General features: G+C 46.2%; 1 protein-coding gene across 2 annotated transcripts; it reads right to left on the bottom strand.

Moving 5' to 3' along the window:
- Nucleotides 1-994: 994 nt before the first annotated feature.
- On the bottom strand, nucleotides 995-21,003 carry TDRD10 (tudor domain containing 10). 2 transcript variants are annotated; one of them, XM_061605965.1, is made up of 14 exons: nucleotides 20,860-21,003; nucleotides 19,856-20,070; nucleotides 17,370-17,398; nucleotides 14,441-14,511; nucleotides 11,819-11,880; nucleotides 10,761-10,831; nucleotides 10,353-10,503; nucleotides 9,685-9,727; nucleotides 8,226-8,304; nucleotides 6,793-6,940; nucleotides 6,188-6,333; nucleotides 5,608-5,762; nucleotides 3,672-3,742; nucleotides 995-1,408 (listed from the first exon to the last, which is right to left on the bottom strand). In XM_061605965.1, exons 2-14 carry the CDS (start codon nucleotides 19,970-19,972, stop codon nucleotides 1,373-1,375), a joined length of 1,179 nt encoding a protein of 392 aa, XP_061461949.1. In that variant the 5' UTR covers nucleotides 19,973-20,070; nucleotides 20,860-21,003; the 3' UTR covers nucleotides 995-1,372. The 2 variants fall into 2 exon arrangements, with proteins under 2 accessions (XP_061461949.1, XP_061461950.1); XM_061605966.1 differs by lacking the exon at nucleotides 19,856-20,070.
- Nucleotides 21,004-23,584: the final 2,581 nt, after the last annotated feature.

Below are 23,584 nucleotides of genomic sequence, written 5' to 3'. Positions count from 1 at the left end.
TGTCTGCAAAGCAGGGGAGCAGCTAGGTGTTGCAGCCAGGTTAATTCCTGCCCCCCGAATCAATGAGGTCTAGAAGCTTAAAAAAAACACTTCCTAAATATTCTTAGGCTCTTGAGTTCATAGGATGTTCGTACTAGATTTTTCTGTATCTGTTTGGCATTCCACATGATCCTGACACAACACCTGTATTGTTAAAAATGGTCCCAGCTCAGGCTAGTCATGGGAACAACTACTTTGGAATCCTCATCAGGGATGTTGACTCTTTATGGCCAAATCTGACAATTACCTGATGTCACAATGACACAAAGTGCTTTGGGGTCCCAAAGTTGGGATTTCAAAGCACTTTTCAGGGCACTGTCAAATCTGGCACTGCTAAAGCCAAGGTTTTATTTTCTCCGCTTTCCTGAATCAGGATTTAATCCCCCACTTGTCAGCTGGGAACAGGCCTGTGCAGCCAAATCCATGATGTCACAAATGACATCATCCGATAGGTGTGGTTTGGGGAGCCTGTTGTGATGCGATTTAATTCCTCTTGCACGCACTTTTCTTTCAGAAGTAGGCTCAGTGCATGCAATATCCTGCAAGGATATAAATATGGGGTAAGCAACTGGGCCAAGAATCTGGCCAGTATGAGAGTTGAGCACCAGAGGGTCAAGCTTCCTCAATGCCAGGTTAATAGCTGTGAGTATCGGATCACCTTATATACTCTCACTAGGTTAAAGAACAAATGAACTCCTGTCCCTAAAGAATCAGGCCAGGGCAGCCCTCAGAGATCCACAGTCCCAATGTTATTTTTCTTTCAGTCTAGTGCATTATTTTAAAGTTAGCAGATCTTGGAGGGAGAAGGAACAGAAGTGGGGGAACTCAGCAGTAATTTCTCAGAGTAAAAATTTCACGTGGCTGGGAGAAGGAAGACTATCAAGTACCTGTCTTCCTCAGCATCACATATGCAACTCCCCAATTTTAATTTTCTTTTTTTTAAAAATGAGCCACATTTTGGATATAGACATTTAATTGTAACATGCTAAATTCAGAAACAAGGTGGGAAGGACAGCCCCACCTCAGCATCAAGAGTTTATCCAGAAACTTAAGATGCAAAGTGCTTTATCTCAACACAATGATATTTTAGTTCCTGTCACAGCATCTACTAAGCAGTCTCATCTTCTTCATTTTAAAGAGAACGCAACTCAACAAACTGCTTTTAAGCAGATCCAGAAGCAAAAACAACTGAATTGAATTGGGGGGGGGGCGAGACTCTAAAGCCAAATATCTTTACGCTCATCCATCTCCCATCAAAAGCAACATTTATAATCCCTTCTCCCAGCAGCTCGTCCCATCAGTGTTCTCTCCAGTTCCTTTGAACGACTTCTTCCTAGTTTGCTTCGAGGGCGAACTTCAAAATGTGCGGCTGTAAGAGTTTCAAAAAAGAAGGGTTTGGTTGTTGTTTTTTTAAAGTTTTTTTTTGTTTTAATTTTACAGACATCCACCCTCATCGCCACCACATAGCCTCTTGTAACCTTGCATGGACCAGCTTTCAGGAGCTGAACAGGGCTTTCAGTAGCAACCCAGCAGCTTGAAAGCTGGTTTATTTTTAAAAATTAAAAGCAAGCAAACTTCTAGACCTTAAAGATGGCAAAGACAAAGGGTTGTATCCAATGTTAGTCCTACTCTCGGTAGACCCCATTGAAGTTAATGAGCGATTACCTGGTCCATTCATTTCAATAGGTCTATTCTGAGTAAAACTTAAGTTAGATACAACCAGATGCCTGAAGGAAAGAAGCACTGGCAATCCTTTACTGAAGTCCCAAGCTCCCCGCTTTAAGCCATCACCCCTATCAGCTGGAGAATTCAAACTACACTGAACTTATGGATTCCATAGATTTAAACAATCTCGTAAATTCAACTTTTCTTGGCATCAAATTTAGATTCAGGACGGTGCAATCTCCAACAGGCGTTAGCCTCAGAACATGCATGTGCAGGAAAGTGGCCTTTGAGTAATTCCCCGAACTCTGCGCTGCATGGAATTAAAACGCTCCGGTGAGCCTGACTGCAATATCTCTGTATGATGTGCTTGCCTCTGCTAGGAATTGGGGAGCCAAAAAACTTTCTTTGGATCAGCCACTTCTGCTGCAGAGATTAAGCAGAATTCTCTACCGGGGAGGAGTCTGCCCGTTGCTTGGTGCCCCCCGTCACATTAAACCAGTTAAAAACTGATGGTTTAAATGTAAGTGCTTTTACTGCTGTTGCATGGGGCTGAAGAGTTCTCGTCGTGCATCTCTGCTGCCAGGAAATCAGCAGGGTCTGGTTTGTTGTTAACAATCTCCCTATAAGGAAAGATTACAACATTTGGGCCTTTTTAGTTTAACAGGAGAGTAATGGGGGGTGGGCAGGCGGGGGGGGGGAATGGACATTTGGATTCCTGCACTGATTGGACTCGATTGCCTTTTAGGTCCCTTCCAACTCTACAATTCCATGACATGACAAAAGGCGTACAAGATTTGCGCACTATGTTTTTCTCCCTCTCTGATAAGACTAGAACTCGGGGCCATCCAGAGAAGCTGAAACAAACCTTATTAGAGTACATGGTTTGTTTGCAGAGAAACAAACCATGGGTTCAGAAGTCATGAGAACGGGACAGGCAAAAGGAAGGATTTCTTCCCACAGGACGTGGTTAAACTATGGGATTCACTCACACTGGAGGCAGGGGTGGCCACCAACTTGGATGGCTTTAACAAAGCATTATGCAAATTCATGAAGAAGGCTACCAATGGCTACTAGCCGTGATGGCTGTGGACGACCCCCCAGTGCTGGCGAACTAGAGTGGGGTGAGCTGCTGTTGCACTCTGTTCCTGCTTGCGGGCTTCCCATCGGGGCATCTGGTTGGCCACTGTGAGAATGGGAGGCTGGACTAGATCCTGCAGTCAGACTCTTCTGATGTTCTTTTACGAGCAACAGTGAGGGAGGGCTCATGTTCATGCCCTGCCTAGACTCTAGGACCTAGAGGAATCCGATTGGCCCCTGTGAAAACAGGGCGCTCGACAAGATGGGCATTTGGCCTGATCTATCAGGGCTCTTGTTATGATTTATTTTATGATTTATTTGTTTATTTATTTATTAAACCTGTATACCACCCCACAGCCGAAGCTCTCTGGGTGGTTTACAACAATGATGTCTGAGCCTGAGCTTGCGGTTTGTCTCCCCCTGAACAAACTATAGGCAGCAAGCAAAAAAACAAACATTAGAGTTCATGGTTTGTTTGCAGAGAAACAAACCATGGGTTCCGAAGTCATGAGAAGCCAGACTTCCAGCGGCAACAGAACCAGGGGGAGAGCATGGCAAGGCACTTTTCGGTTCACCTTAAACCACAGTTTTGTTTTCTGCTACGGTTTAATACAACACGTGGACCACTGTTCTAGAGCTTGCTGGCTTGCTTCCCATCAGGAAGCACGTCCAGGGGAGTGACTCGGAAAGGAACAAAGAGGGCTTCCCTACCACTGGGTCACTCATCCTCTTGACCACTTTAAAACCCTTCGGAGCATTCAATGAGTCACCAATGTCAATTAAAGAGAAAAATCAGTCCCATGGATATCAGGGTTTGGAAGACAAGAAAAGCATTCCCTCCAGGCGTTAACAAAAAATGCAAACCACTTCAAACCACTTCCTCTTCCTACCTCTCTCTGCAACTGGCCGACCACCTTCCCTTCCAGAATCTGTCGCATCATGACTTGAGGCGGGAAAACACCTACAGGAGAAAGAGAGAACAGTCCAAAGGAACCCTTCAGTAGACAAGTGGGGCCTGAAAACAAGAATCTTGCAACATGGAGAGTGTGTTCCTCTTCAGGGATCAAGCCAGCAGAGCCCAGCTGCAGGATACTCCATTCCATTGGTTCCCAAACCTTTTCCCCCTTGCTGAGAGAGTCTTGGTGGCCCACTTAATGATAAGAACATAAGAACAGCCTGCTGGATCAGGCCAGTGGCCCATCTAGTCCAGCATCCTGTTCTCACAGTGGCCAACCAGGTGCCTGGGGGAAGCCCGCAAGCAGGACCCGAGTGCAAGAACACTCTCCCCTCCTGAGGCTTCCGGCAACTGGTTTTCAGAAGCATGCTGCCTCTGACTAGGGTGGCACAGCACAGCCATCATGGCTAGTAGCCATTGATAGCCCTGTCCTCCATGAATTTGTCTAATCTTCTTTTAAAGCCGTCCAAGCTGGTGGCCATGACTGCATCTTGTGGGAGCAAATTCCATAGTTTAACTATGCGCTGAGTAAAGAAGTACTTCCTTTTGTCTGTCCTGAATCTTCCAACATTCAGCTTCTTTGAATGTCCATGAGTTCTAGTGTTATGAGAGAGGAAGAACTTTTCTCTATCTACTTTCTCAATGCCATGCATAATTTTATACACTTCTATCATGTCTCCTCTGACCCGCCTGTTTCTCCCTGTTGTAGCGATTGCAGAGCATTGCACTAGATGTGGTGTGGTTTTTAACTGTATTTTCGTTGCTGCTTTTATTTTGCACACTGCATTTTGTTGTAGCACAATTTTTTTGTTTATTGCTACATTTATATCCCACCTTTCCTCCAAGGAGTTCAAGGTGGCATGCATGGGTCTTGCCTCCCCCCTCCCCCCTGTAGTGCAGAGGTTAGAGTGTCAGAATGGGACCCAGGAGACCAGGGTTCAAATCCCCGTTCAGCCATGAAACTCCACTGAGTGACCTTGGGCCAGTCACCGTCTCTCAGCCTAACCTACCTCGCAGGGTTGTTGTGAGGATAAAATTGGGAGGGAGAGAGACCTATTTGTATGCCACCTTGAGCTCCTTGGAGGAAAGGCAGGATACAGATGCAATAAATAAATAATTTTAATCCTCACAGCAGCCCTCAAGGCTGAGAGACAGTGACTTGCCCAAGGTCACCCAGCAAGCTTCATGGCTGAGCGAGGATTTGAACCCTGGTCTCCCAGGTCCTAGTCTTGACACTCTAACCACTACACTGCCACTGGTTCCCAATCTGATAAAATGCAAACTAAGAAATAAAAAGAAGCCATGAAAATAAAATTAAAAATCAACACTAATGTTTAACGGGGGCCTGCTGTGGGCCACCTGAATGAAGCTCCCCAAATTTTCTTCCCCAGGGACTACCTGAAAATGATCAATGATCTCAGCAGACTATGTCATGATCCGCCGGTTACACCAACTGTGCCCTGCTAAGCGCAGGATGATTTTTAATGGCATTTTTATGGCTTCTTTTTATTCTTTGGATTTGTGTTGCCGTTTACAATTTGCATCCCACAGAATTCAAATCTTAATACAAGAAAACACAGTATGGGAAATAAAAGCAGCAATTAAAACACAATTAAGTATCAATAATGAATATTTAATGTGGACCCCCTAATGAAGGTCGTGGACCAGTTTGGGACTCCCCACTCCGTTCCATTCACCCTCCCTGGCTTATTTTGTTTGTCTCCGCCTCCCCCAGACACTGTATCCCTTTGCATGCTCAGGGACCCCTCCTGGGGTTCTGGGAGGGGTGTGTGTGAGAGAGAAACTGGCCTTTTTATATTCACTGCTCCACCCACTTCTGCCTCTGCCCCTGCCCACCCTTCTTCAGTTACCTTCTTGGAGTGCAAACGGCTGCGCCAGAGGTTTTATTTTCCAGAATTCATCTCTGTCCAGCTTCCGCAGGGAATTCAAGGGGACAGTGGCGGAGTGCCCAAAGTCCACAAAGAACACCATTGCCAGATCCTCCGCCTTTTCCAAAACCCAGCACCTGAGAGAGGGGAAGGGACCAAAACAAAAAGAGTTACCTCCATTTTTATGACTGCCCAATCCAGTATTCTGTTTCCCATGAGGGACAGCCGAAAGCTCCCGGGAAACTCACAAGCATGGCGTGATGAAGACAGCCCTCTCCTAAGAGCATAGTAAGAGTCCAGCTGCTGGGTCAGCCTAATGGCCCATCTAGTCCAGCATCCTGTTGCCACAGTGGACAACCAGGTGCCTGTGAGAGATCCTATAGTTGGCCCCCAGACTGTGGTAGCCAAGAGGTGAACTGCTACAGCACAGGGAGGTTCTCCAGCTATCATCACAATTAGCCACCAGCAAAAATACCTCATCCACATTTGCCTAACTGTATATAAATTGTTCTTGACCCAAACGGAGAGAACGTGTCTTCATTTGTTTCTGCATTCCTCTAACCTGTTCCAGGCATTGCCTTCGTTCCCTACAACGCACTCTGCCAGGCACCGTGTCCCTTGGTGGACGTCTTGCTTGATCAGAAAGGGAACCTGAGACTCAACTTCTGCCAAGGCAGTGAACAGCTTTTGCATATTTTGATGGCATTCCTACATTTTTAACAAAAAAAACAGCAGTATGGGTATTTCAGCTCCCGTTGGACGATTCACACAGACACAAATCAAGCTTGTAGCCCTCATGAAATTCACCCTCCATTTAAAAAGGAACGTTTCAGTTCCTCTCCCTGTCTCCCCTCTTGCCCTACAAAACCCATGTGCACGGAGGCCATCAGAAGCGACTCGCTTCCGTTTACTCTCTTTGCCACACGAGGTTGGTTCGCCCAGCAGAGTCCAGCCAAAGTGCGTTAGAGCTCAATGAGCAACAATCAACTGCATTACAGTACATTATGAGGTTACATTTCCCCCCCACTGCCAATAGGGGGCACCAACTGCTTTGTTTCTGCAGGCTGAATGGAACTACAGCCCCGGTAAGCAGTGGCTGACAAACTAGCATGCTGTTTTCTCAAATGGAGGTGCTCTACTAAACAAGAGTTTGTTGTTTGCACAAACCTTCGTGAGGTGGATGGCCCAGAAGTAAGGGGACTGTGGAATGGTATCCATCACCAGGAGCCCCACTTTTCCAGTGACTTTCGCAATGGAGAGCAGCCAACTGACCTCCTGAAAGCAATCTTTCAACATGTGCACCAGGAAGGAGGTTCTAGAAGGAAAATCCAAACACAGCGTAAAATACTTTCTTTCACTCGATTAAAAACAACTGGCAAGAGAGCATAAGTCACAAGTCTGTGATCGTGGGTTTGTTGGAAGTGGGGCAACAGCAACTCCGGTTTGGGTTCTTTCGTTTGCATTCCAGAAGGAAGACAGAGTGAGGGTCCTCCAGCTGGCCAGGCTTGCCTACTTTACCTGTGCTGTTCTCTACCTGACTTCCTTCCGTTGTAAACCGATATGCTCTGGAAAGCTGATTTGCCCCTCCATCTTCTTCGACTGTCCGAGGAGAGAGGAGACATCTTTGTCTTTGCTCTCTCCTGAGCCATGAGGGCAAGACCCAAGCCTGGGCGTTGTGCCTCCAACTTAGTTAACTAGGTATGCCTTTCCTATCAACTATGCATTTCTACAAATAAAGTAGCTTTTCTTATCTTACTAAGTCTTAAGTCTCAGTGATCTAAATGCAGGGTAAAAGCCTGCCACTTAGGTAAACACACACACGCAGCTCAGACGCTGAATCACTCTGCATACATATTTCCATAACAGGGTTTTACTCAAAGGAGACCCACTGAAAAGAATGGACCAGAGTCCCTTGCGTCTTTTATTTTTAAGGGGTTGTACCCAATGGTAGTCCGACTCAGAATGAAAATGGAAATGGACTGCCTTCAAGTCGATCCCAACTTATGGGGACCCTAAGAATAGGGTTTTCATGGTAAGCGGTATTCAGAGGGGTTTACCTTTGCCTTCCTCTGAGGCTGAGAGGCAGTGACTGGCCCAAGGTCACCCAGTCAGCTTCATGGCTGGGTGGGGATTCGAACCCTGGGCTCCCAGGTCATAGTCCAATGCTCTAACCACTATGCCACACTGGCTCAGAATAGACCTACTGAAATTAATGGCCAAGTTAGGTCCATTAACTTCAACGGGTCTACTCTTGAGTAGAACTTAGTTGGCTAAAACCCAATGGGTTTACTCTGTATATAACAGCATATAATAAATTTGTATTAGATAGCTATGGGGTATACCTGCAGTTGCCCCTAGCACTATGGTTTTGTATGCGGTTTTCATTCATATAAGTTTTCATGCACACATTTCCCCAATGTGTATATATATATATTGTGCTCATTGTGCAGTTGGAGAAAAGTGCAAATTTCAGAAGATAGCTGTGTTCTGGTTTGCATAATGGCCTGAGAAGTACAAATTAGGCAGCGTCTCATTGAAATGCAAACAAAAATCGAGTTTCTCCGCCAACCCAAGACCTGCCCGTCAGTATCCCTCCTCACCTCATTTCAATGGGAACAGCGTAAAGAGCCTTCTGCTTCGAAGGGGTCAAGATCTGGGTGTCGGCTTTGGGGACAGGATCTGCCAAGAACAAGGAGGAAAGGGGGAAGCTTTTAAGGCAGGCACCGCACCTGCTAATACCAACCTCAGGTGGCAAACGTACCGACAGAAATGGAACCAAAATGAAGCCAACTGAGAAGAAAATATCTGTAAGAGGATGGTCTCAATATGCTTGGGGAAATCCCAAGGTTTGCAGAAGAACTCTGCTCCCGCTATAAAAACCAGGAGTTGCGGGGGATCGTAGACCCCTTATTTTGGGGGGAACAGGGTCCCAGCCAGGTCTCTATGTATGAGCCCAAGTTAACCACTGGAAAAAAAGACTCCTTGTCCTTTCATGCTGATTGCAGCCCATCATAGGGAAAGGAAGCGAGTCAGCCACCGAGAAGACTCTTCTCAGTAGCTAACACACAGCCTCCCCTTTCATACCCATTGACTTCTAGGGACATCTGCTGTAATGGAATGTGGACTCGCAAGACGACACAGAGAGCAAGGGAGATGAGAGAAAGAGCGAAAGGGAGCGTGGCTATGAGGGGACCCTGCACTTTTGCAACTGATGATGCTGATGATGGAGTGCCTTCAAGTCGATCCCGACTTATGGCGACCCCATGAATAGGGTTTTCATGGTAAGGGGTTTACCACTGCTGTCCTCTGAGGGTGAGAGGCAGTGGCTGGCCCAAGGTCACCCAGGGAGCTTCATGGCTGTGTGGGGATTTGAACCCTGGTCTCCCAGGTCATAGTCCAACACTCTAACCACTACACCACAACGGCTCTCATCTTTTGCAACTACACTACTGATAAAAACACAACAACTAGTGGGGCAACTTGCACAAAATTCAGTCCCATGAGGACTGAGCTTGCTCAGTAGCCACGGAATGTCGAGGGCCAGTTTGAAAACTGCAAGGGGGGCGGCAGGCAGAGCACCCACTTTTAGCGCTGCCACGCTTTGCAAGTGTGGCGTGGATGCATCTGTGAAGAGCGATTGGAGGGATATCTCAGAATATCAGAAGAGCCTGACTGCTGGATCAGGTTAAAGGCCCCTCTAGGCCAGCGTCCTGTTCTCTCAGTGGCCAACCAGATGCCCCAATGGGAAGCCCCCAAGCAGGACCGGAGCGCAACGGCGACTCTCCCCACTTGCAACTCCAAGAAACTGGTATTCAGCAGAATCCTGCCTCCGACAGCGGAGGGAGAACATAGCCATGCCATCTTTTATTTCATTTGGCCTCCAAAGAATTAGATTTCCTTGGGCAGCGAGCCCTATGAGAATCAAACCGTTAACATTTAAGGGAGGTGGAGGGGAAAAAAGGACTCCTGGAAAGCTGCTCTCACCCTACGGGATACAGCGGGTTCTCAAATCAAATGAAATAAAAAGAACACCCCCACCCCAAAAGAAATGCAACATACCAGAGTTCAGTCCAAGCTCTTCGCAGAGGACAAGTTCCAAATCCTGCAACAACAACAACGTTTTTGAAACCCCATCATCCAAAAAGCGAAACGCAAAAAAGACATGGCTTTGAGTGTTGGGAAGGGCCGCAGCTCAGAGGTCGAACACCCACTCTGCACACAGAAGGTCGCAGGTTCAGTCCCCAGGTAGGGCTGGAGAAAATATCCCAGGTCTTGAATCCCCCTGTTCCCGCCCCCCAATCAGTGTAGACAACACCAAGGTAGATAGACCAAAGATCTTACTCGGTACTTACTATGTCCCTATTTAAATATTATTATTATTATTATTATATCCCCGCCCTTCCTCCCAGTAGGAGCCCAGGGTGGCAACCAAACGCTAAAAACACTTTAAAACATAACAGCAGACTTTAAAATATATTACACAAAACATCTTTTTAAAAAAACGTGTTAAAAACACCTTTAAAAACATCTTAAAAAGCCATTCCTGCACAAATGCAGACTGGGATAGGTCTCCACCTAAAAGGCTTGTTGACAGCATCGCAAGGGATGATGGGATTTGTACTCAACAACATCTACAGGGCCAACGGTTCCCATGCCTGCTTCAAGGGCAGGAGAAAAGGCTCCCCGCCACTTGTTTTTTTTTTAAATAGAGAAGCAGATATATTTACCGGCATCCCTGTGTTTATCTTCGCCGGCTCGTGGGGCCGCCTGTCCTCCGCAACGGCCACAGTTATACGCCTCCCGCGCACCAGGCTCCCGTTCAGACACTGGACAGCTAGCTGCACCGCCTCGGGGGACGCCAGCTCCAGAAACACAAAACTAAGAGGGGGGTTCAAAAGAATGCAACACAATGTTGTTCGTTGCACCGCAATGGAGGATTAATCTCGAGGAAAACAACAGCCAGTACCAAGAACCGCCAAACGTGGCTCAGGACAGGGAACAGTCACCAGCCTGAGGGCCACATCCCCTTCCGGGCAACCCTCCGGGGGCCACATGCCCATAGTGGGAGGGGCCACAGGCAAAAAGCAGGCAGAGCACTGCATGCAGATTTTGCTTTTGACAGGAAAGGCACGCACCTGCTACAAAGCGACATGCACTTCTTGACGGACTTCACACCGAACTCCTTCAGCAAGAGCACCATTTCCATCTGAGATGGAAACAAGAGGAAAAGAGTTCACGACACGTTGAACCAAGCCAGCCATTTTAACAATTGGCTGATCAACCGATCCCTCTTCCCAGAGAATTTTAGCTCTGTCGGCGGAAGAGGAGTCTCTCAGCACCCTTCACAAATTGCAGTTCCCAGGATTCTCCGGGGGAAGCCATGACTGCTTAAGGTGGTACAACTCTGCTTTGAATGTAGAGTGCGGATGGCCCCAAACGGAATCCAAATTGAAGATGAGAAGGACGGGAAGGAAGTGGGGTGGGCGGAGCCTCCTGGGTTAGATGATGCCTACAAAGCAACTTGGACCACATGACCACACCTGGCCTGGGTAGCAGGCGGACACAGAAATAGCATCTCCCCTGCGTAACACCGATCATGGACATCCAATGAATGCTGGAAGATTCAGGGCAGGCAAAAGGAAGGAACTTCACGCAGCACATCGTTAAACTATGGAATTTGCTCCCACAAGATGCAGTAATGGCCACCAGCTTGGATGGCTTTAAAAGAAGATTAGACAAATTCGTGGAGGACAGGGCTATCAATGGCTACTAGCCGTGATGGCTGTGCTGTGCCACCCTAGTCAGAGGCAGCATGCTTCTGAAAACCAGTTGCCGGAAGCCTCAGGAGGGGAGAGTGCTTTTGCACTCAGGTCCTACTTGTGGGTTTCCCATGGTCATCTAGTTCTCTCATCTGTGAGAACAGGATGCTGGACTAGATGGGTCACTGGCCTGATCCAGCCAGCTCTTCCAATGTTCTTACATTATTACGTGAGACACATTTATTCTTGGTGTTTTTGTCTAAACAAGGACGGCTCCAGAAGACAGCTTTTCTCAAAGCTAAAGCAAAGAGTATTTGGAGTCACTATCGCTATAACGGACTCATTTCCCCGGGCTTAATATGCATTGTTAGAAAAAGACAGACCATGAAAGCTTTCATGAGAAACGTCTTGAAAAACGAACACCAAAATATCACCTCTTTGACATCCAGTGGGAGATTACCGATGAAAACTTCTGAATCTTTTTTCCTGAAAGACCCTGGAAAGAGCAAAGAGAAAGGAATTTTGGAGAGAGATCCACCACACACCAAGAATCTGGTTTGACATGCCAAGTTTCAACAAAGTTTCAGGGTTTGTTTGTTTTTTAAGAAAAAACGCTATCACTACTTAGAATAGACGTACTGAAGGGAACAGACACCACTAATTATTATTATTTATTTATACTAAGTTATGGTTTCAGTGGGTCTACTCCGAGCAGGGCTTTGGATTCAACCCTATAAGGTACATTCAACTATGTTAGTCCTACACATAGTAGGCCCATTAAAAAAATCAACATGACTAACAAGGACAATTACTGGGTCCCCATCTGCACTATACATTTAAAACAGTATGACACCACTGAATTAATTATTATCCTACCCTTCCTCCCAGAAGGAACCCAAGGCAGCAAACAAAAACATGAAAAACACTTGGAAACATCTCAAAAACAAAAGACTTTAAAATATATTAAAGCAAGACATATTTTAAAAAAAATCTTTAAAAGCATCTTAAAAAGCCATTCCAGCACAGACGCAGACTGGGATAAGGTCTCTACTTAAAAGGCTTGTTGAAAGAGGAAGGTCTTCAATAGGTACTGAAAACCGCCCAGAGAGCTTCGGCTATGGGCGGTATATAAATGTAATAAATAAATAATAAATAAAATAAATGAAAAGATAACAGAGACAGTGCCTGTCTCAATTTTTAAGGGGAGGTAATTCTAAAGTGCTACAGCCACTGTTGACACCCGAAAACCGTGCTTTGTTAAGGGTGCTGAGTTGTTAGGAGACACCTATTCCCTCTTACAGAGCTACAGTCCCCACAGCGGTTTAATAATCAATCCTTCTTCCCAGAGAACTCTGGGAAATGTAGTGGTCTCTTAACAATTCTCAGCACCCTTAACAAACTACAATTCCCAAGATTCTTTGAGGGGGGAGGCCATGAGGGCTTCAAGTGGGACCACAGTGGTTTATATGTACAGTGCAGATAGGGCCTTAGTCTAGTCTTCCTTTTTTCTTTACTACAATTGCTATCATCATTTATTATGTACAGGTGGGCCCTGCTTATATGGCAGGTTCCATTCCGGACTGCTGCCGTAAAGCGGAAATTGCCGTAAAGCGGAACCCATTGAGGATAATGCGTCGCGTCATGCAAAAATGCCGCAAAAATGCAGCAAAATGCCACAAAAGCCCAAAACTGGCTTTAAAATGGGGAATTTCCCGCCGCTACATTAGCGGAACGCCGGAAAGCGGGGCCCTGCTGTATATAACACCCATCTGTCTCTACAGTGTATTTACAGAAGCAGGCAGACCTCTGCCCCGAGGTGCTTGCAATCTAAAAATTCAAACACAGGGAAACAGCAGAGATGAAGGGGGAAGGAAGTGTAGGGTTAAACGGGGAGCAATATGTGTTTTATTTCAGGGGCGGGTGCTTTTAGGCTTGATTTGGGTGATGAGTTTTGCCCGTTATGTAGTAAGAGGCACAGGATCGCAGTTCAGGCAAAACCAATCTATGTTGGATCAGCCTGAGTAAGCAAGTCTTCCTTAAAGGCATACGTACACTGGAGGCCGGTGCATTAGGGCAACTGCGGCACCACCACGCCAGCCTCCACCTGCCTGCCTGGTTTACTTACAACCAGTCCAGAGGACAGCCCTGTCTGTCACCTTCCTCCTCCTCAGTCTCAGTGCAGCCCTTGTAGAACTCACCAGGGAGGAAGAGGGACAAAATTAGAATTTATTGGCTCTGCCTGTCATTGGCTCTGGCTCCGGCTACTGTTGGGCTCCCACCAGCACCAGATGGAGAGAAAAAGAACTCTTGATGTTGCAAAGCTTTACCACGCTTTTAATAAATTAAAAAAGGGTGGCGCAGCACACAGAAAGAAAACCTCAGATAAAAACCTCCAGCACGCCGTTTGCTGGCTGTTTTCCTAATCTGGGGTTTGTGCCTGCCCGAAGGAGCAAAGATAATTCAGAGACAGGACACGGCTATAAATAACCGGACAATGGCTTTCTGACTTCTGACCCCAGCGAGAGGAAAAATATTTTGCCGTAAAGGATTATATTCTTCCCAGGAGCCTACAAGTCGCGTTGCGTTAGAAAATCCAAGGTGAGGGGGTGGGAGGAAAAAAGATTGCTATGGCTCCCATTTTCCTGGAATGGGTGTGAAATACACGGTCTCCCTCCTTAACATGCTTGCATTGGGAAAAAGATGAGATTTTAGGAGCAAGGACTCAAAGCACTTCGATCAGGCCAGCAGCTTGAAAGTTTGCGGCAAGTGGAGCTAAGCTGGTATGTTTTTTGGGGGGAGATGTGGCTGACACCCTCAACAGGAGCACTCCACAATGCACCATTCTTCATGCTGCAACATTACATTGCAGCTTCCATTTATTATCTATTTTCTGCATCTGTCATCCAAGGAGCTGAGCCTGGCTTTCCTAGCACTGGTGAGCCACAGCAAGGGACCACACATCTGGAATCAGCAGGGGAGGGGGCAGCAGGGGGACATCTGGACACGCTCGAGTTCCCGGCACAAACATTTTCAGAAATTAAGCAACGTCAAGTTACCAGGATGCCTGGGTGGATTCCCAAGGTTCTTGTGAGTTTTGGGATTATTCCTCTCAGTGTTGTGGTTTGACCTGAGAACCGAATCAGAGAAACTGTAAAATCTCACGCATTTGCATCAATTTACTGGTTAAATCTGCATATTGATAAAAGAATCATTTTGAAGGAGAAAGTTATTGTTAGGATAACCCCTGATTTGGCCTGGTTCACACATAATGCTGTCAGAGACAGAGAGAGACAGAGAGACAGAGAGAGAGACAGAGACAGAGAGACAGAGAGAGAGAGAGTGTACTCTGCCCAGAGGTGTGACTATGGCTTGCTTCATGCCAATAAACCATGATCTGGCTTATGCAACTTTGGTTTGTTTAAATGCTGGCTTGCCATTAAGTCCGCCGCCCTTCTTTAACCATGGTTTGTTTAGCCAGAAGCTCCCCAAGCTATGAAGGCACAAGATAGAAAAGATAAGATAAGTTTAATTACGGTCAAAGACCCAAATGAGAATACAATCCAGTCGATTAAGATATACAAGTAGTGTACAATATACATACATAGATAAGGAGAAACAGGAACATTACACAGAAGCACATATTAATTGGGCCGCATATATGAACTTGGCCACCTGGATAGTGGTTCGTTTATCTATACCAGATAAAATAGAAGCAACTATATCATCAGGAGTTTTATATTTATGTATCGGGTTCGATAAGATAAAGTTTAAAAATTTGCAACGGATCTGAGAATATAAAGTGCAATCAAGAATACAGTGACGAAGGGTCTCAATACTATCTGGGCAACACGGGCAAGTATGGAGATTATAAGGTATTCCCCTAAATCGCCCCTCAAGGATTGCCAAGTTCAGAGAACTGAATCTCGCTTTAGAGAATGCTATACGTAGTTTGGGAACAATGAGAAAATAAAAATAGGGAGCAATTTTTTCAAATTCAAAAGTTAAATTTAAATGTAAGGGAGAGCATGTTTTCGAGGCCTGGTTTATTGAGAGCTGATAGTCAATATCCTTTAAGCGGGAACGAATTAAGGTTACCGCTTCTCTGGGCGAGTGAAGGAGCAGATATTCCTTGGATAGACCTATCTTCAATAGTTTCAGTTCTATTTTATTATTCCAAGAGGAAGGGTTAGAGTCTCCCCAAAATAAAAGGAGAAGGCCTGGCGAAATATTAGTCGAGATTTTTACCCAGTAATTAACGGTCATTAGCCAGGCCTGACAGTCCAATGATGGAATTCCGCATTCGAGTCTAACTGCCGCTGATGGGATGCATCTAGGTAAACCCAAGAGACAGCGTAATAGGCTAGAGAGGACCGATTCAACTGTGGAGTTGATAGAGTGAATCCAAATCGGAGCTCCATATAAGAGTTGGGGCACAATCTTGTAATTAAATAATTTGATAATCGCTGGCACAAAGCGGCCCCCTCTATAATAATAGAAGCGGAGAAGACTCTTAAGAGAGTATCTAGCTTTCGAGATTGCCTCTCTTATATGACAGGACCAGCTCATAGAAGAGTGAAAAGTTATGCCTAAGTATTTATAATGGGCAACTTGATCTATATGGTGGCCATTAATTGTCCAAACGGGTAAAGTTCTTTGATTTGAGAACACGAGAATCTTAGTTTTACCATAATTTATAGATAATTGGTTCCCAGTGCAATAAGTCATAAATGACATTATCATCCGTTTAAGGCCAATCTTAGAAAAGGACAAAAGTGCCGCATCATCGGCATAAAGCAACAGGGGACAGCTAACATCAGCCATTTTAGGAATATGGAAATCGTGGGAGAGACAGGAGTCCTTCAGATCATTCAAATAAAGGGTAAATAGAAGGGGGGCTAAAACACAGCCTTGTCTTACTCCTGTAAACGTTGGGATGGAGTTTGTTAACCCACCCTCCTTGTCGCACGACACTCAGAGTGACGTGTGCTGATGTAGGTTATAAATTAAATATAGCAGTCTTTTATCAATAGTTGTATTCATTAATTTATACCAAAGTTTATCACGAGGTATAGAGTCAAATGCTGCCTTTAGGTTGACAAAGGCAACATGAAGGCTAGTATTCTTATACTTGCTATATTTCTCTGCTAAATGGTGTAAAATGAGACAATGATCTAAGGTTGAAGAGCCTCTTCCAAAACCTACTTGTTCTATGCCAAGAATATTATTCCCATCTATCCAGGCTTGTAATTTATTTTTCAAGTATAAGGCATACAGTTTACTTATTGTTGAAAGAAGACTGATGGGACGGTAATTAGAAGGAGCTTGTCGATTTCTCTTTTTAAATATGGGAATTACTATAGCGTCTTGCCATGAAGCTGGGAAGCAACCCGTTTCGTTAAGTTTAGTAAACATCCTAGCTAATAAAGGGGCCCACCAGTCTGGGAAGCTCTGTAATAGCTCGGCAGGGATGTTATCTATGAAGGCACAAGCTAAGAGCAGCTAGAAAACAAAACAAACCATGGGTTGTTCGATCATCTGTGGGACTACTTGTGGTTAATTCACGGTTTACTAAACAAACCACAGCATAAGCATTTGTGTGTGAACCAGGCTATTATCATCTTGTAAGGAGGGGCTCTCACTCCTTTCCTGTCTGTGATTTAGAAACATTAAAATATTTTCAATATCAATATTTTAGGATGATTAAAAGGCTCGGGATAATGAAAAGTCTCCATCTTACACCCAAAAGACATTTACATAGACATTAGGTGAGCCTCTCTAAGAAGATAATTCCACAATTGCAGAGCCACCACTGAAAAGACCCTCTCCCTTGTAGCCACCCTCCTTATTTCAGATGGAGAAATGAAATCTACGAAATTTACGTTTATGTGTAATCATACTGGCTCATGTTCAACCACTGACTGGACATCCAAGGCCTCCCCTGCCCCCTTCCAGTTATCCCTCTCACCCCCAGTTCCATTTACTCACATCCTCAAGGGGTCTGGGGAGACAGCAACCTAAAAATGAGACCAGAAGTTAGCATAATTTTTTAAAAAAAAGAACAGAAGGAAGAAATGAAAGCAACTGGAATGGTTTATCATCATCATCATTCCTTATAAGAGAAAACTCGTGCGACAGAGTGCCAATCACTTTGGGAGCAAAATGGCCCACCAAAAAAACAAGTCAGTGGTTTCTAAAAAGTCAGGGGAGGCTCTCTAGGTACGCAGAAACATTTAACTTTGTAAGCATATTTTCTGAAACAGGGCTGAAGAACCTTTGGCCGTCCTGATGTTACTAGACTACACCTCCCATCCTCTTATAGTGCTGGTCTTTGACCATAATAATTGATTGATTGAACTCCCATCCTCTCTAACCATTAGCCACACTGGCTGGGGCCGATGGGAGTTGGCATCCTGCAACATCTGGAGAGCCACAGGTTCCCCATACCTGTTCTAAAAGGTAGACTGTGCTTACAACAGCTCAACCTAGAGAGGAACAAGTGGCCAAACACCAAGGTGGGGAACCTGCAGCCCTCCCATCTAGAGGTTGTTTGGACTCTCATACCCCAACTAGCATGGCCCACCGTCAAGAACGTTGGAAGCTGGAATCGAACAATATCTAGAGGGCCGTAAGGTGCCCCCCTCTGGTCTAAAGAAAGCAGAAATTGCTGTTACTTATGTGATGTGCTGTTTTTCCAATGAATCTGTATTTCAACTTGTAGTAAACTGCTTGAACTATGAGTAGTATGTAAATAGTTTCAAGCAAAATAACACCCAAAGTTCGGCAGCCTGCGTGATCTAGCAACTGAAAGCCACTTAGACGCAGAATGTTTTGCCACATATGCTCCTGTCCACTCATTGCAGGAACGGGGCTGGCACAAGCCTCTTGGCACTCATACCAAGTGTCCTTTGGGGAGAGGGGGAGTATGGGGGGGGGAGAGATGCTAGTCATTAAAAAAAATCACCCTCCCTGCGCTGGAGAGCAGTATGAATTTTTATCCTTTGTTCAGACGGCATACACGGTTGGGCGATTAAGTGTCGGACGCATACAGTTCTCTCTCTTCTTTATGCATGTTAGACACACGCACACTTCGGTGCAGTGGCCCCCACACAAGCTACGCGAAAACTGCCAAGGGTCTCGGCAGACCTACTTAATGATTTTTCTGCCTGTTTTAGCAATGCGCTGCGGTAGGTGCTGGTTGGGTTTTAATTGCCTCCCTTTCATTTCTTACACGTTGCATTTCACTGAACTACAATGTGCATTCTGAAGCATTCTGCTTGTAACACAATTGGACAAAATGAGAGAAACAAAAAGCGGCAGTTAAAAAAAAACACAATCAAAAGTCAATCTGAATATTGAATACGGACATGCCCCAGACCACCTGAAGGAAGCGCACAGGCCAACTGGTGGCCCGCGGAGCACAGTTTGGGAACCTCTACTGGAGTGGACTGTACCCACAGCTCTGCAGCAGAGCACCAGCTTTGCACGTAAAAAGTCCCATGTCCCCCCCCCACACACACACACAAGCTACATGCCCAGAATAGTTTAAGAATCAACCCCTCTTCCCAGAGAGCTCTGGGCACTGTAACTCCCCACCCCCCAAAAAACACACTTAAGAAGTGGGAAAAAAGAATGCTAACCTCTCTAATGCAAGGGTGGGGACCCTGTGGCCCCCCAAATGTTGCTTAACTCCAGTTCCCATCAGCCCCAGCAAGCACGCCCAATAGGATGATGGGAGTTGCAATCCAGCAACATTTGGAGGGCCACAGGGTCCCCACCCCGGCCCTAGACAGAAAGGAAAAGAGAATAAGTGTGCTGAGGCAGCGGTGGCACAGTGGCTAAAGCAGGGGTTCCCAACCTATTTCCCCCCACAGACCACTCAAAAACCACTGAGGGTCTCGGCTGACCGGTTCGCAATTCTTCCGCCTGCTGCAGCAATTGGAATGCACTGAGCTAGAGAATGTATGTTTCTCATACATTCATAGCTGTATGAATGTTAATTGCATATTTATTGCTTCTTTTTATCAATTTGTTATTTACTTATTCAATTTGTACCCTGCCCTTCCTCCCAGAAGAAGCCCAGGGCGGCAAACCAACGCACTTTCAAAACGTCTCAAGGACAAGAGACTTTCCACACGTATGAAAACAACAACATATTTTAAAACATATTAAAAAGAAACATTTTTTTTTTAAAAAAAAGTCTTTAAAACGTCTTTTTTTAAAAAGGCACGTCATTCATACTAGAACGCAACATAAAGAGTGTTAGACTAGGACCTGGGAGACCAGGGTTTGAATCCCCACCCAGCCATGGATGAGCTGGGGCCAGGCTCTGCCTCTCAGCCTACCCCACAGGGTTATTGTTATTTATTAAATTTCTATCCCGCCCTTCCTTCCAGAAGGAGCGGTGGGGGAGGGATTAAAATTCTGCATTTAGGCCACAAAAACAAAATGCACGGGTACAGGATGGGAAATACCTGGCTTAGCAGTAGTGCATGTGAGAAGGACCTTGGAATTGTAGTGGATCGCAAGTTGAACATGACCCAGCAGTGTGATGCTGCGGCAAAAAAGGCAAACGTGGTTTTGGGCTGCATAAACAGAGCTATAGTTTCCAGGTCGAGGGAAGTAATAGTCCCACTATATTCTGCATTGGTCAGGCCTCATCTGGAATACTGCGTTCAGTTCTGGGCACCTCATTTTAAGAAAGATATAGACAAGTTAGAGCGGGTTCAGAAGAGGGCGACGAGGATGATAGCTGGTATGGAGAACAAGTCTTATGAGGAAAGGTTGAAGGAACTTGGCATGTTCAGTCTGGTGAAGAGAAGGCTGAGGGGCGACATGATTGCACTCTTTAAGTACCTGAAGGGCTGTCACATAGAGGAGGGTACAGACTTGTTCTCTGCTGCCCCAGAGGGTAGGACTCGGTCTAATGGTTTTAAGTTGCAGGAGCGTAGATTCAGATTGGACATTAGAAGGAACTGCTTGACAGTAAGGGCACTTCGGCAATGGAACCGACTGCCTAGGGAGGTGGTGGGATCCCCTTCGCTGGATGTCTTCAAGCAGAGGCTGGACAGCTATCTGCGGGAGATGCTCTAGCTGTGGATTTCCTGCTGTGAGCAAAGGGTTGGACTCGATGGCCTACAAGGCCCCTTCCAACTCTATGATTCTATGAAAATGAGGAGGGGAAGAACAATGGAGACCACCTTGAGCTCCTTGGAGCAAAAGGGTGGGTTATAAATGCAATAGATAAATAATAACGACCGGGGGGGGGTAAGGGCCAGGACCTGAGGCGGGGAAGACGAAACAGGAGAAATATTGAAAGCCCCTTTCCCACCCACTATTCAAACGAGAGCCACAACCTCTCCCTCCCACTCCCACAGCAAATTAAAAAGAAGGGCATCTTTATGAGATATTTAGCAATTTAAGGGGAAGAGAAAGGCACGACTCCAAAGCCCTATATCAGCCCCCCCTCCCGGGGTACCTGAGTTTCAGAAGCAATCCCTTTGGATCGCTTGCTTTCGCCCCGTTGGAACGCGCAAATCCGCGAGCCAGCCCCCACCCACGTGGGAAACCCTTTCCGCGCGGCCACTCGTCCTCCTCTGGCGCATGCGCACGTCTCCCCGTGCTTTTTTTGCGCGGCTTGCGCGCCCGGGGCGGGCCTTGAGGTCGACGCCGGGCTGCAGCACCTGCGCCCGTTTTGGATTTGGAATCAGTCCCGAGGATCCCGTTTGGGGAAAGTGCCGTGCCATCTTTTTTTAAAACAAAACAAAACCCGGCACAGATAACTATGCACGCGCGCACAGACATGAAGCAGTTGCATGGTGCTTTGGTTTAATAAATGCACTTGGATTTAGCCCCAGTGGCGCGGCGCGTGTGCATGTGTTGCAAGCTGTGGATCAGACTGTATCCCCACCACCACCGATGCAGGCAACGGGGAGAGAATTCAATCCCCCCTCCCACCGGCCCTTTTATGAAACGCAATTGAAAGTGGCGGGCCAGATCTAGGGAACGCACAAAGCCATAGAACTGTTGTGTGTGCCATTTTAGTTTTGCAAAGCCGAGATTGTTTTTTTCCCCGCTGGAGCTTCTGGTGTAGGAAGGGCGGGACTTTCCTTGAAAACGAGGGACGTGTTTGCAGCTGCTCGATCGCATCCCGTGCAATGCGATCCCGAAGCAGGGGGTTGTTGTAGCTGACTTAAGCCCTGCTTAGGGGTAGACCCTTTGGAATTAAGGGACCAAAGTTAGCCGTGAACACTACTTTCAGCGGGTCTGATTTCAGTAGAACGAGCACTGGCTACAACCCATGGCTTTACTCCCAAGGAAACACGTGCATAGGATCGGAGCCCGACACCCGCAGCCTGTGCATGTTTACCCAGAAGTAGGGATGGAAAGATCTGTCCATTTCGGTTCAGTTTGGACCGCAGTTTGGGAACCTCCGACCTAGTTGGGAGACAAGTGGGAAATCAACTGTCCTTGGGTTAATAGCAATTCCTCCATCACAAAGACCCTGTGCACTGAACATCATGTACAGCAGGCAGAAATTCAGCTGGTGCAGCTTTCCCCAGGATGGAGGCGCATTGAGGGCAGACAAGGGTTGATAACCTCAATGGGCCAGCCTCCACTGGATGGACAGGGTAGTAGAGTTGCAAATTCCGAAGTGCAGGGTCACTTCTTGATAGTCACACCATGCCCCCTCACAGCAACACCCCCTTTCCCACTTCCCGTTCTCTCCCTTGGTCTCCATGGCTACCCTTCACTATAATGGATGTCCCTAGCAGCCAATCAGCATGAAAGGGAAGGCTGTGTGTTAGCTACTGAGAAGAGTCTTCTCAGTGGCTGACTCACCTCTTTTCACTCTGATTGGCTCCACTCTGCACAAAAGGCTAAGGACTTCTTGGTGGCTAACATACTGCCCTTTCATACTGATTGGCTTGTATGTAAGGACCTGGCTGGGACCCTGCTCTCAAAAAAGTAGGGGGTCCACGACCCCCGTGCAACCTCGGATGACTACACACCTGGCAGACATTCCGTGGATGGATGGACAGGCGTCCACATGACACGGAGGGATATCTATTGAAGAAAGGGCAGACATTTTACACATAGACAGACAGGCGAAAGGATGGTTGAGGAGATATGTACAGTATAAGGATGAAGATTCACATGGATACCAGTTTGGACATCTGGAGGGTGTGCAGTGTGTCAGACTAGGCCCAGGGAGACCAGGGTTCGAATTCTCACACAGCCACGAAGCTCACTGGGTGACCTTGGGCCAGTCACTGGCTCTCGACCTAACCTACCTCACAGGGTTGTCGTGAGGATCAAATGGGGAGGGGGAAGGAAAGGCTGGGTAGAAATGTAAGAAATACGAAATGAATAAAAGCAAATGATAGGAACTTGTATGTTTCACTTAAGATGCATGTACCCAGGGTTTTCATATCTGTAATGTAAACTGTTATTGGTTTACTGTCACCGTTATTAGCATTTTTATGTATTATCTATTTTATGTTTATTTTCTATGTTATTTTTAACATAGGTATTTATTTATGTTCTTATTATCATTATCTTTTCCTTCTTTGTTAAATCTGCAGATAGAAATATTATTACATTATTAATATCGATTATTATTTAATAATAATCAATACTATTAAATGTTCTTATTAATAATACAAATAATGAAAACAGGTATATGAAGAGACCTCTATCCATGGATGGCCAATAGGAGAGACATGTCCTTGGATGGAAATATGTGTATATACGGAGGAACAGATAGAAACTTACCTGGATGAACGGGCAACTGATGTACGGACGGACAGACAGCATTTGGGTTGTATTCCAGTGTTAATCCTACTCAAGAGGAACCCCCCCCCAAAGAAATTAATGGGCATGCCTAATTGACATCCATTCATTTCAATGGGACTTATTTGGCGACAAGCCGTATAAATAAACGGAAGGCGAAAGGTGAGGATGGAAAAACGGGTTTGGGGAACGTTTGTTAATAGGCATTGTAGTTGCTGCCTAGCCTTGTATTATTGTTGTTGTTGTTGTTGTTTTAAAAAGGAGGGACGCACAGCGCGCTGGTAAAATGCGCAAGCTGGATGCGCGCCAGCGCGTCCGGACCCCTTGCGCCCAGCTAGGGCGGGCCGCCCCTCCGGATCTGGGCGGGGAGGCTTCTCGAGAGCGCCAGCCCTCCTCTGTCGCCTTCCCTG

Source organism: Rhineura floridana, chromosome 22, assembly GCF_030035675.1.
Source record: "Rhineura floridana isolate rRhiFlo1 chromosome 22, rRhiFlo1.hap2, whole genome shotgun sequence".
NCBI classification, from domain to species: Eukaryota; Metazoa; Chordata; class Lepidosauria; order Squamata; family Rhineuridae; genus Rhineura; species Rhineura floridana.
The sequence above is the reverse complement of the archived record's forward strand: the minus strand, read 5'-3'. Positions and strand labels throughout refer to the sequence as shown.